The 13,126-nt window shown below is 47.8% G+C and overlaps 1 protein-coding gene across 1 annotated transcript; it reads right to left on the bottom strand.

Moving 5' to 3' along the window:
• Positions 1-220: 220 nt before the first annotated feature.
• BATF3 (basic leucine zipper ATF-like transcription factor 3) lies at positions 221-12,333 on the bottom strand. The gene is made up of 3 exons (XM_033144807.1): positions 12,224-12,333; positions 8,467-8,571; positions 221-1,047 (listed from the first exon to the last, which is right to left on the bottom strand). The coding sequence occupies exons 1-3, from the start codon at positions 12,287-12,289 to the stop codon at positions 862-864; spliced, it is 357 nt and encodes a 118-aa protein (XP_033000698.1). The 5' UTR covers positions 12,290-12,333; the 3' UTR covers positions 221-861.
• Between the last annotated feature and the right edge of the window lie 793 nt (positions 12,334-13,126).

Below are 13,126 nucleotides of genomic sequence, written 5' to 3'. Positions count from 1 at the left end.
CCTTCACAGAGCTACAATAAACGAGAGTTCCTAGGAATCTTTGGAGGAACTCATGTGCTTTAAATTCATGGTGTGCTCACAGTCAAGAAAGCCCAGGGTACTGCTCAAGAGAGGGGAATCTTCCTCTCTTCTTCCCTCTGCCATCCTCTGGATGCTCCCCTGAAGGCCTTTCCTGAAAGCTGGGAACTCCCCCCCCCCCAAAAAAAAAATAGGTCTAGGATGTGGGCTACCCAATCACCAGGGGAGATGGCTGCATTTGTATCACTGAATTTATGTACGACTGCAACAAGCCTGAAAAGTATACATGCAATTGCAATGTTTGGATTTTCACAGAACTTGACAGAGAGTGGAAGAGGAGAAGCCCATGGCACATAGGGAACAAAGAATCTGGTAGGCAGGCAAGAGATGCAGAAGTGGCTCCAGGATGTGTCCACTATCCTTGGCTCCAGGATGTGCCCACTATCCCTTTTGGTTTCAAGCTCCAGAACAGGCTCTTCTCCTTTCCTCATCATCGCCAACACATTTCTTAGCAACAATGAGGACAAGAAAAGTTGTGTGTTTAAAAATAAATGTGATAACATTATTTGCATTCAAGGCCACATTTCAGATTCCTTGCTGGACAAACAGCACACAGAGAGGGAGAGAGCACTTCGTCCAAAGATTTTCCCGCAAGGTTGCAGCCCATCCATGTTTTTCATCCTCAGGACAGCATCCTGATTATTTACTAGACTTTCGCAGTGGGAAAGCAGTTGCAAGTTGCAAGAGTGCTTGTCGTGTCCATGAAGCATGGTGGAAAAGAAAGAGGCTCTCAAAAACTCTCTCATATCAGTAGAACTTGGAGATCCTCTGAAGGTGGCCTCCTCATCTTGGCAAGGGGCCACTGAGGACATCGTGTCTAGGAATCAAGCCAAAGTTTAAAGAGCAGTGCAACAGAGGGCAGACTTTTTCGTGGTTCCTCAAGACTTCGCTCAAGTGTTTCATTTCGTTGGTCAGCTTTCCAATTTCTTTTTTCAGGGAGATATTCTCTTGCTCAAGGCACTCGTATTCCTGAAACGGATTATCACATGAGTTAAGCATGCAATCCAGCCAGCCACTGCCAGGCACATTTCCCCCACTTCGCTATTTCCTCATTGCAAAGTAAATAAAAACAGGGCAAGGGGAAGAACATGAAATCAGATAAAAGCAAATTTGGTATCAGCTATCAAGAGTTACCCTGAAGATCGCGTCTCAGTGTGATATTCCTTGTACATCATGGTATGGGCTGTGTTAGTTTAAGAACATTTAAAAAGTCTGCTGGATCAGGTCAACGGCCAATCTAGTCCAGCATCCTATTCCCAGTGGCCAATTACATGCCTATGAGAAGCATGTAAGCAGGGTCTGAACACAACAGCACTCTCTCCCTCCTATGGTTCCCAACAACTTGTAGTCAGAAGCATATTGGTAAGTAGCCACTGACAGTAATTAATGGGGTAAGGCAAGTTTGATATGTAAATGACTGCACCTTGAGGCAACAGAGTAAGCTTCACAACATCTGGGTCCAGACCTGAGATTCTGGCTGCACACACGTGACATTTTATGCTGCAACCAATGGAGAATGAGTGCAGAACTCAATTCGTTCTGGAGGTCCGTTCTTAACCGGAAACTGTTCTTAACCTGAGGTACCACTTTAGCTAATGGGGCCTCCTGCAGCCGCCGCGCTGCCACCACGCGATTTCTGTGCTCATCCTGAAGCAAAGTTCTTAACCGGAGGTACTATTTCTGGGTTAGCGGAGTCTGTAACCTGAAGCGTCTGTAACCTGAAGCGTCTGTAATCTGAGGTACCACTGTACTCGCTTTCCCTACAAAGTCCACACATAATCTAGAGCATATTTTTGGCCCCACAAAAAGTGCTTCTTGAGAAACCTGTTCTGAAAATAAAGCCCATTTTTGAACGATTGCTATGTACCTATTTAAAAACAGATGTAGGCGATAATGGCAGTGAATGAGCGGGTAGGCAGTCAAAATGACCATTTCCTTCTTCGTTCCCCTGGGATATATGTAAACAGGAAAAGTTGTGGAGATGGCAGGATTTAGAATCAATCTTGATCGAAAGCCGCCATGTTGAGGACGAGCATGAATAATTCCCGACTGAGAAAAACTACATTTTTGTGCTATGAACAAGATTAGCGTGTACACAGCCCTCAACTACTGCGGCCTTCACCAATGCAAATCTACTGTTTGCATATCAGAGGCGTTGGCCCTTTGTGGTAGCTCAGAGGGAATAATAGACACATTCATGACAGACAGACCTATCCCCGAACTATTAGCCATGAAAGAGAAATGACGATACAGTGGGAATCTACCACCCAAGCAAGAGAAGACACATGAAGGCACTGATTTGCATTAAAATGTACCGGGTACATGTGCTAATTTATACATGTAGATGAGCCTCCACAATCTGCGGCCCAGGTGCCTCTAACTGTTGATGTGCAACTTCAAGGTCCTTCCTGCTCTCCCTTCTTATCTTGAAACTGGACTAGGACCAGGCAGCAGCCCTTTAAGACAGAGGACACCTTGAAACGGAGGACTGTCCTCTGCAAGCAAGAAACACAGCCCCTCTAAATCTGCCCATATTACAACAGTCTTACGAAAATAGCTGTGCACACACTGCATTTCCAGTGCTGGGTTTTTAATTCACATTCACACATGATGGCCATTAAAACACATATGGATCCTGTCCTCTCTTATTTTTATTTTTATTTATTTTTATAGATTTTCTTGGTTTACAAAAGTACACGCCTCGTCTCTTTTTTTCAAGTTGTCCAGTCTTTTCTACAGATCAGTTGCATTTGTTATGAGACATTAGTGCTGAGTTCCTGTCCCCTCAAATAATACTGTTTGATGCACTGTTTCTCAAATTAGCCGCACACCAATTGGATTCCTTAAGATGTTTCTACTTCGTCTCTAGACAAGGTATGAACATCTCTGCACTGGGAGAAGACATTCCCTGCCCAGTCAATGACCCTGGTGCATTCACAAACATAATCGAATCTGACACTGATGAGGATGTGCTGGTGTGAACAGCCAGGGGGAGAGCTGTGAAACAAACACAGACGCACAATGCAAAATACAACTTCGTTGCGCACTAAGTAATGGGAACACACCTTGAATCAGGCCATTGGCTCATCTAGTTCAGTGTTCCCTACACTGGCGGACAGCAGCACTCCAGGTGTTTAGAGCATGCCCTACAGTACCTAGTGACCTTCTGTATGCAAAAGCAGATGTTCTCTCACTGAGCTATGACCCTTCCCTTTCAGCTGCTGGCGGGAGAAAGGCAACAATTGCTGTCCTCCTATGTTTGGAAAACCTAGCAGTTACTTGGATCTGCTGCCATCAGAAATGGATGCACACAAACATGTCTGTTATGAGCAGAGGCACCAACTGGAAATAAAGAAACACTCGTAACTGTGGAGACACTTGCAATCAAACCAAACACAACCCAAAATCCATCTCTTGTGGTCTGCCAAGCGCTTCTCTCTCTCTCTCTCTCTCTTTTTTGTGTGGAAAGAACAGGTAAAAACCGGAAGGCAGAGCAGGAAAGTTTTCTAAGCCCCCCTGGTGAGCTCTGCACATATCACTCTCCTCTTTCAAATGCTTCCACAAAACCCACATCATTTGCAAACCCTTTCCTGGATCATCACAGCTTCCATTTCTAAAATGAAACAATCGTAATAACCTGCACTTCCTGGGGGCCCCTGTACTCTCCCATCCTCTCTGCTCCTTTATCAAACATTATCTGCTTTCCTCATCGGTGTGATTGTCAAATGAAACATAGACGCAAAGCTGCTTCTTAAATTATTATTTTTTTAAAGTGCAGGTGGGGAAAAGGAAGGTGGTTTGGCACCAATGCAAATGTACAGCAGGTTGCTGGTTCCCCCCCTGATTTGAATGTGGCTAGGAGGATTTATTAGCAATGCACCTTAAAAAAGAAAAGTAGATAGTAGAAGTTGCCCAGAACAGCTGCTATGGTCACTAAGTTCATTACCTGCTTGAAGGGTGCCGCGTACCACACATGGAGGGGATGAATAATTTGCTCTCTTCTACGGAAATGCCACATTAATCTCTATGGTTCTCCACCCTAATTCACTAAAATGCATTCAGGATTGCTCATAAGAAAGCTTTGAAGCACTAAATGATAAAACTCACAGTAGTAGTTGTTATGACCTCACTGAACACAGCCTTGGTCGACGCCCTTCTTATTCCAGTTTTGAGCCTCTCTTCTAAAGAAAATCAGCTTTACAGAAATCAGTTAAAGGAGTGAAAGGGGAATGTGAGACTAAACAAACTACTACTCTAGGGTTGCAACATGGTCCCAGCCAGGGGGTCTCGAACAACAGACCATTCAGGTAGTCTTCAGGAAGTTTGTAGAACAATGAGGAATATATGTTCTTGGCCTGACATTTGATTGATTGACTTTTTCTGATAAAGGAGATTGGGAGCGCTTTGATCAGGGACAGATTAATGAGTAGTCTCTGTGATTTTCATAATACAGTAATGATGCAGCCTTAAATTGCTGAGGACCGCAGCACCTCAAGGACCACCTCTTCCCATATAAACCATCCCAGACTCTGCGTTCATCATCTGAGGCCCTTCTCCGTTTGCCTCCTCCATGTGAAGTCCAGAGGGTAGCATCTAGGGCTTTTCAACATCGTGGTATATCACCAGTCAAGCATCGTGGTCTGGCGATATACCGCAATGTTGAGAAAACAAGCTGCATTGGCCTCAGCCTGCGAGGCGCCGGGAGAAATTGTCGCTGCTCTCACTGCGGAAGCTGAGGCCGTTTCACCCCAGTGCCTAGCAGGCTGGGACAACGCAGCTTGTTTGTCTGGTCCAGCTGGGGTGCGGGAGGGCTCCCCATCCCCAGCAGAGCCATCCCTGGTCCCCCCTCCCACTTGCGCAGGAGCCAGCGCTGGGCTGGGGGATCCTAACTGCTTGGCTGAGGGCAGCGCCAACCGCACACTCTTCAGCCAAGCAGTTTAAGGATGCAGAGAGAGGCGCAAGCTGTATCGGCGCCTCACCATTGCAGCTTTTTTCTTCCTCTGCGCAGTATGAGAGCAGACTGCAATGTCCGCTTCACTCAGCGATGTATCGCTGGTGAAACCGCCACCGCTCCTGAGTCCCTCTGCTAGTAACGCTTACTGGAGGAAGTCGCTAGCAGAGGGGCTCAGGAGCGGTGGCAGTTTCACCAGCGATATATCGCTGAGTGAAGCAGACATTGCAGTCTGCTCCTCATACTGGTCCTGGGCGATATATTGATGTATCGCCCAGGCCTAGTGGCAACACAAGAATGGGCCTTTTCTGCAGTGGCTCCCCATCTGTGGGATGCTCTCCCCAGGGAGGTTCGCCTGGCACCTTCATTTTATATTTTTAGGCGCCAGGCAAAAACATTCCTCTTCAACCAGGCCTTTAGCCGATTTATATCCTACAGCCTTTTAAATGTTGTCTGTGAGAAGGGGTGCGGTTATTGTTTTGCTGCCTTGTTTAATTATTTACATGTTTTTATCCTGTAACTGCTCTGAGATCTTATGATGGTGGCATTATTATTATTATTATTATTATTATTATTATTCCCCTTTATGTGACTAGATAAAGGAACATTTTCATACCAAAGCAATTATTTTGACAACAATGCCAACACTGAAGGAGAAATGTTATTAAAATCTGAAATCTGTGTTTTGATATGTAGAATAACAAAAGATTTACTAAATGGTCTCCTGAGGGGTCACTCCCACGCCAGTAAGTGGCCTGCAAAAATATTTTCAATTGTTGGAGAACTGCCATGACTGGTAAAAAATAGTTTCTTTCTGCACAAGCTACACCTGTTGAAAGCTCCTTTTCTGTACACCAGCTTAAGTGTAGGAGCCCTGTCTTCTTCTGCTCTACTTGTTACATAGAAGACACATAGAATAGAGCAAAGGGGAAACCTTTGGCAATCGGGGCTTTATAGCCCTGAAAGACATGTGACAGCAAGAAGGGCTGTGGCACAGACTTCTAATATCATGAACATTTCAGAGAGAGTGAATAGTGAAAAACACACCGATTCTGACTCAAAACATGACACACTCCAGGATCTTCTGAACCTGGCAGGGTGTGTAAGATGCAGGCCAGTCAAAAATGTACTTCATGTGGTTTGTAATTATTATGCAGAATTCACTGCCCCAGGCTTCATTGAGAACCATGAGTTTAAGCATCCTTGAAAATGTGTTTGCAGAGGAAAGAACCACCTAGGAGCCTCAAGGGTGACGCATGGAACAGTTGTGGTGAGAGGCAGTCTACCACTGATCACCAATGCCCTGTTCAAACAACTGGGGGTGTTCAGCTCCACTGCACCTTGTCTTCTGAGCATCCCTGGAGCATTTGGCTAGCCTCCCTGTCAGAAACAGAATGCAGAAATAGATGGGCCTGAGGTTTTCTGACACAACAAAGCTGAGCTCCTTCAGGAAAACTGGCAATGGCTAAATGCTACCTCCAAGAGCTCTGAATGCCAGCTGCTGGGGAACAAAAACGGAAGAGGGTTTCTGCACTCATGCCCTGCATCTGGGTTTCCCATAGGCATCTGGCTGGCCACTCTGGGATAACATATGACAGAGTATTCAAAGCCAAATAACATTATTGCACATCACATCATGGGCTGCCTGGTCACAGGACTGACTGACCGACTCCAGCTAAGCTGAGGCTGCTGAAGAAGCCAGAGACCACCTTGGCTGCGAGTCATGGAAGACCTGCTTCTTGCCTTGCAGGCCTTTTCCCACCTGGCCTGGGATCCTGGGGCCCTGACTGACTCCAGCTACAAAAGCTGAGGCTGCTGAACAGACTCTCGGGCTGGGGTATTATTGTGTTGTGGGGAGGAGAGTGAGAGGTTGCTGCTGCTACTGATATTAATTTTTGCATCTTGTGGTTTAATGCGTGGAAGTTGTTCTATTTAGTTATGTACTTTTTGATGTGTTTTATTTATTGTTTATGACCATTTTTATTACATTTGCAATTACCGTACTTTTCCGCGTATAAGACATCCGCATGTAAAAGACGCTCCCCCCTCAGTGGCAGCTGCTACTGCGGCTGCTGCGGGGAAGGAGGTTTCCAAGAAGGATGGCGAGGAAGAGCAGGGGGAAGGCAGCACCCGCTCTGTGCTGGGCCACGCCTTCAAGCAATCCAAGCTGAGGAAGGTGGTGAGAGGGCTGGGGAAGAGGGGTTGGAGTTTGAGAGAGGAAGAGGGGGAAAAGGGCGAGGAGAGGTAGCTGATGAAGCAGCAGCTGCTCTCGCTCCGATGGTCAAGCTGGCGGGGGCTTCAGGAGGCGAGCCAGTCCGGAGGGGGAGGAGAAAGAGGGAATGGCAGCAGGAAGGACAACCTCAGTCCACTCAAGCCAAAATCCCAGATATTTGTTTCAATATTTAACCCCCCCCCCCGGATGCCCATGTTCCATGTACAAGACAACCCCCAATTTTTTACAGCAAAAAACTTCGTCTTATACACAGAAAATTACGGTATGTAGTGGGTATTTTCATGTTGTAAGCCGCCTTGAGCATGGTTTGAACACTAGAAATATGGCATACAAATAAAATGATGTATTTACGTATGATCATTTATAATAATTTTTAAAAAGTCATCCACTCCAGTAATGCAAGCCAGCGTTTGCCACAGCGCCAAACTGTGAATGAACAGGGAAGTGAATGAACAGATGCAAAATGGTAGGAGGAGACCATGAATTCCACAGGCATTGGCATGTGAATATCATAGATTCATGTAACTGGAAGGAACCTTGTAGGTCATCCAATCCGTTGCTCAAAGCAGGATCTATAGTGCAGGATGCAATTGCTGCCTCCCTGACAGATGGCTGTCTATGGCCTCTGCTACAATACCTCCAGCAAAGGAGACCCCAACCCCTTCCAAGGCAGGCTGTTCCATTGTCTAAACAGCCCGTAACCATTTAGAGGTGTCTCACCTAAATGTTTTCAAGCCAAAATCCGCTTCCCTGAAATTTCCACCCATCAGTTCTAGTGCCACGCCTTGCAAGCAACAGAGAACACACCAGCTCTCTCTTTGGTTTGACAGCCCTTCACATACTGGAAGGCAAATGATTCCCCTGCCTGTTCCTTCTCCATACAACACTTCCCCCTCAGCTGCTTCTCTTCCAGACTCATGTTTGCTGCATCCAAGAGAAAAGCAGCAGTGTGGGGTGGGAGGACAGTAGTACCAGCAGGCAGAGAAAGGGTTAAGCACCCCCCTCCCACCAGCTGCTTTTCCACTACAAAACACATACTCCCCATTGCTACTTTACAGCTGCTCAACCTCAAGCCAGGTTCCCCAGCCCTGACAAATGCTGCCATTTTGTTCAGCTGTTAAACAAGTATGAAGAGGGCCCTCATTTGCACTTGGGAGTGAGATTACTGCTCTTCCCTCCCGCAGGGATCCACAGCAATGTTCACCTCGTGGAGTTTATCTGCTTTCTGTGTTTGTTTCTTTCTGCTCCTCTGGGCCGCAACTCTGTTCTTCTCTCTCCGTCGTACTTTCCTTTCATCGTCTTCATGACCCTGGCCAACAAAATCAGATGACTTAGTTAGGGTTCCCCTACAAAGGAGTTTAATGTGGATTTGAAGCTTCTTGTGTCTCCATTTCCCCTCTGAAGCATTCACAGTGTCCTCCTCATCCAACAAGCAGCCAGCTAATTTGGTTCCCCCGCCCACGAGTTAATTAAGATTTTTCCAATCCACGGCTAATCCAATAAGGGGTGGCGGAAGGCACCCAGTATAAAATCACATGCACTGGCTGTGGATGCAATGCAGCACATTGTGTACATGTGTGGGGTTGTTTGTTTTTTTTTAAATGTGTGTAGGGAAGTTTTGTTGGGTGCCATGCCATCTATTGTTGCACCCCCTACTTTCATTTGCTCGGAAAGAAGGAAGAGTCACTGGAACATTGGGGGCTAGATGGACTAGAAACTTGTTTATTTCTTAATTCAAATCCCTTTTCCAATTCACAACTCTTCATTTTGACCATTGTGAAATACACCAGTAACATTTGTTCTTGCATACTTTCTGGTACGTGTGTGTGTGTGTGTGTGTGTGTGTGTTTTAAAGGTGCACTGGTAAAGAAACACCTGCTGTTTGCAAAAAATAGGAATGGAGGGAATTGGTTGCTGCTGTAGCATTTGCAGCTTAACATAAGAGGAGCCTGCTGGATCAGGTCAGTGGCCCATCAAGTGCAGCATCCTGTTCTCACAGTGGCCAACCAGAGACCCACTGGAAACACGCAAGTGCAACCCGAACACAAGAACACTCTCCCCTCTGGTGGTTTCCAGCAGCTGGTATTCGGAAGCATGGCATGGCCCCTTCGCTCTGCTTAATGGGCCTTGGAAGGCTTTGATATGCTTAGGTCCCAGCAAAATCACTGAAGCGGACCTGGGTCTTCTCTCTGCTTTCCCCTTAGGGGTATGATCTGCTCGCTGAGGCTTCCCCACTGTCTTCTGTGATGGTAAACACTTTGCATGTGCATGGGAGTTCCCCCACTGAGAAGGCATCGAATTTCCAATCTAACTCACTCCTTCTCTCCCCATTGCCCCCCACCCCCCCCCCCCCGCACTCCTTCTCCTTCTCTTTGAAAAGCAGCTGACGGTACCTACTGCCTTCCGGCAAGACATGACCAACGAGTCGCTTATGACCACTGGTGGGTTTTGATTTAGAGAATTATACAGTGGGTCCTGCAACAAAATTTTGCAGTATGAAGTGCATTTTTGTTCTGGGTTCCAGCCACTCCCCATGCCAGCCCCCTACCCCAAGATCCACTCCTAATAGCCAAAAATCCATGCCCACTGAGGACAGGGTTGCCATATTTCAAAAAGCGAAAATCTGGGCAGGAAAGTTATTTGGTATTTTTAGCTGCAAAATCGCAGGGAAATTGGACGTTTTCGAGCTATTTCTGAGGCAAAAACGACACTGCCGATGTGGGCTGCCATACGCCCGCATTTTCCCAAACATTTTGCCGATTTCCGCACAGACACTGCTTGCGGGCGCCGTATGCGCCAACCCTAACTGAGGATGCTCAGCTCCAATGTAGTTTTCTACTTCCTGTTTTGGGAAGGGCGAAATGGACATGCTTGTGCCTGATCCTAGCTATATTAGATTGTTTAATTTCCCCACTGATGTCTGTGGGTAATGCTTGCCTCCTTCCCTGGAGACTTTTAAAAATTAGCATTTCAGGGTGAACAAGGACGTGGCCTATCTGGATAAAGAGATTGTCCTTTCTGCCCCTTCCCTGTTCCTTTGTCTTTCCAACCGCTCTGATTTATTCCCTCCTTCCACCTAGCTGCCAGTTTCTTTCTTCTCACTCTCTCAGTCACTGATCTGTTAGTTATTGTTACAGCGATTTAAATCCAGGCCCATCTAAGCTTAGCATCCTCTTCTCATAGTGGCCAACCAGATGCCTGTGGGAAGAGCCCTCCCCCCCCCCCCCGGTGGTTTCCATCAACTGGCATTCAGAAGCATTGCTGCCTCCAAGCTGTGGTGGAAGAACAGAGCAATCATGGCTTGTAGCCACAGAAAGATAGGACTGTTGTTCAATGGGCAAATTCAAGCTGCGTGCCTTTGCTCTGTTATTGTCCAATGGACAAACAGAGCAGCTCGTTCTAAGTTTGTTCTGAAATTTATAGTCCCATAGGAGATCCCTGGCAGGAACAGTCCACCAGGGTTCCTTGCAGTGGTGCCCAGTGGGGTGGGGTGGGAGTCCCGGTCCCATAAAGATTGAGAATAGCCAAGTTGACAACCTGTAACTTATAAGTCATAGACCTTAGAATCATAGAATTGCAGAGTTGGAAGGGCCGCGAGCGTCATTTAGGCTAACCCAGAATTATTTCTGTGCACACCTGTTCCTCCACCCTCACCCGCTTCACAGATTTCTTCTAAAACACGCCCCATGAGATTTTGTTTATTTATTAAATTCGTACACTGCCCTTCGCCTGAAGATCTCAGGGCAGTTCACAAAAACACAAGATTAAAAACACAAAATACGTAATCAAAACAAGGAAAAGACAAAACCCATATCCTTTCCTGGTATGTAAACCGCTCCCCACACACACCTCTGTCATTTTGGCTGCCCTGCTCCTCCACCCCCACATATTTTTCATTTGATCTGATTTTGTTTTTTGAGACTGCATAGCAGCACCAAATATCTGCAGCCCTGCTCGGATCGCAGTGGTTTTATTTTCGATCCCTCAGTCAGAAGCAGGGGGCAGATTTACTACGAAACCAAATGAAGGTCAAGCTTCAGGGTCTCGAATTCCAGAGGAGCCCCAGAAGTGACTTCAGCCCACTTTGCTTAAAATTTTTGGGTCTATTAGCACAAATGAAATAGATTTTTTTTTTTTTTTGCTGCATACATTTCAACAAAATTTGAGAGTAAGTAGCACAGTAAGCTGGCCGTTCTGCTGTGGCTAATATAACCCCTTCCCTTTTTTTAAAAAAAAAAACAGACCCTAGAGGAAACTAAGCTAAGGGTCTGGAAACTAAGTATTATGAGGAGCAGAGTATGTTTAGCCTTGAAAAGAGGAGACTGAGAGGAGATATGATAGCCACCTCCAAATATCTTAACTGTTGTCACATGGAAGAGGGAACAAGCTCGTTTTCTCCTGCTCTGGAGGGTGGGACTTGATGCAATGGCTTAAAGTTACAAGAAAGGGCATTCCGAATAAACATTCGAAAAAAAACTTTCTGACAGTCAGAGTTTGGCAGTGGAACAGACTCCCACGAATGGGGGGGTGGGGGTGGACTCTCCTTCCTTGGAGGTTTTTAAGGAGAGGTTAGATGACCATCCTGTCATGGGTGCTTTGAGCTGAGATTCCTGCACCGCAGGGGGTTGGACTAGATGACCCTCGGGGTGTTTCATTCCCAACTCTTAAGATTCTAATGATTCTATGAATAACAAGGCGTTCAGGAAAGTGGATACCCAAAGACGCAAATTGTGGTGATCTGCTGTGGAGCAACCTCATGAAAGAAGAGAACCGTGGTTAGACCTCGTTGCTGGTTGTGAAGGGGCCCCCACAGCAGCTCAAGCTTCAAGGCACCCCCAAATGTAGGTCCGCCACTGCTCGGAAGGAGCGCGCAAGGACGACTCGGCGCAACCTTCTTCCTACCCCCGGGTCCCCCTTCCAGCCCACTTCCTGGCCTCGGCCTCCCCCCCCCCCCGGCTTACCTGCTGCGTCCCCTCCGAAGAGGAGCTCCTTTGCAAAGTGCTCGCCGCCGGCGCGCCCTGAGACATCCCGCCGAGGCGGCGCTGGCGTTCCTCCTCGTGCGCGCTGTCGGCAGGAGGCGGGGGTCAAAGCGCATCGGAGGAGCCCCGAAGAGGTGGGGCTGCGCCGGGCGAATGCCTGCCTGCTTGGCTTGCTTTGCCTCTCAGCCTAGGGCGGAAAGCCCAGCCAGGGACATCCCGGCACCTGCAGCAGCGAGCAGCCCGGCAGCTGACGGCAACCGCGAGGCGCGCGTGGTTCCCCGGCCGTTCGCCGCCTCCCTGGGGCAGAACCCGGCCGGGAAGAGAGCAGCAGGCAGGCGCCCGCTCCCGCTCCCGCTCTCGCTTCACTGGGGCGCCCGCCCGGGCTGCGGCGGCGCCTCACCAAGGCGGGCTTCGTGGAAATCACGTGGCGCCCCGGATGAAACTTCGGAGGGAACTGGCTGCGCGACCACAGGCCGGGGGGCGGCGAGGGAGCCGCCCGAGGGGGAAGCGAGGCGGCGGGGGCTTTTCCCTCGCCCTTTCCCCACCGCCGTGCCTCGGCCAGAGCAGCGGCCACAGCCAGAACCGCTCCCCGCCTGCCTGCCAGCCATCCCGGGCAGGATCCCCGTATCAGCGCGGAGGGGTCGTGTGAAACCAGAAGTTCCTCAACTCGCCACCACATGCCGCCCACGCGCCGTTTGAAAAAAAATCGCCTTGTTATTAATTTCACATCGGTTGGAATAACGCTTCCAGTACTTATAGACTTATATTTCGTATTGCATCACAAATTCAAGTATTTTAAAAATTTTTTTTTGTGATTATAGTTTTTTCCCTTTCACTTGGTTTTCGGACTGAAAACTTTCAACAAAGAATCATATTTTATGTAAA

This window comes from Lacerta agilis, chromosome 3 (assembly GCF_009819535.1).
Source record: "Lacerta agilis isolate rLacAgi1 chromosome 3, rLacAgi1.pri, whole genome shotgun sequence".
Taxonomy (NCBI): domain Eukaryota; kingdom Metazoa; phylum Chordata; class Lepidosauria; order Squamata; family Lacertidae; genus Lacerta; species Lacerta agilis.
Note: the sequence above shows the minus strand (reverse complement) of the source record. Positions and strands in the feature narration are given on the sequence as shown.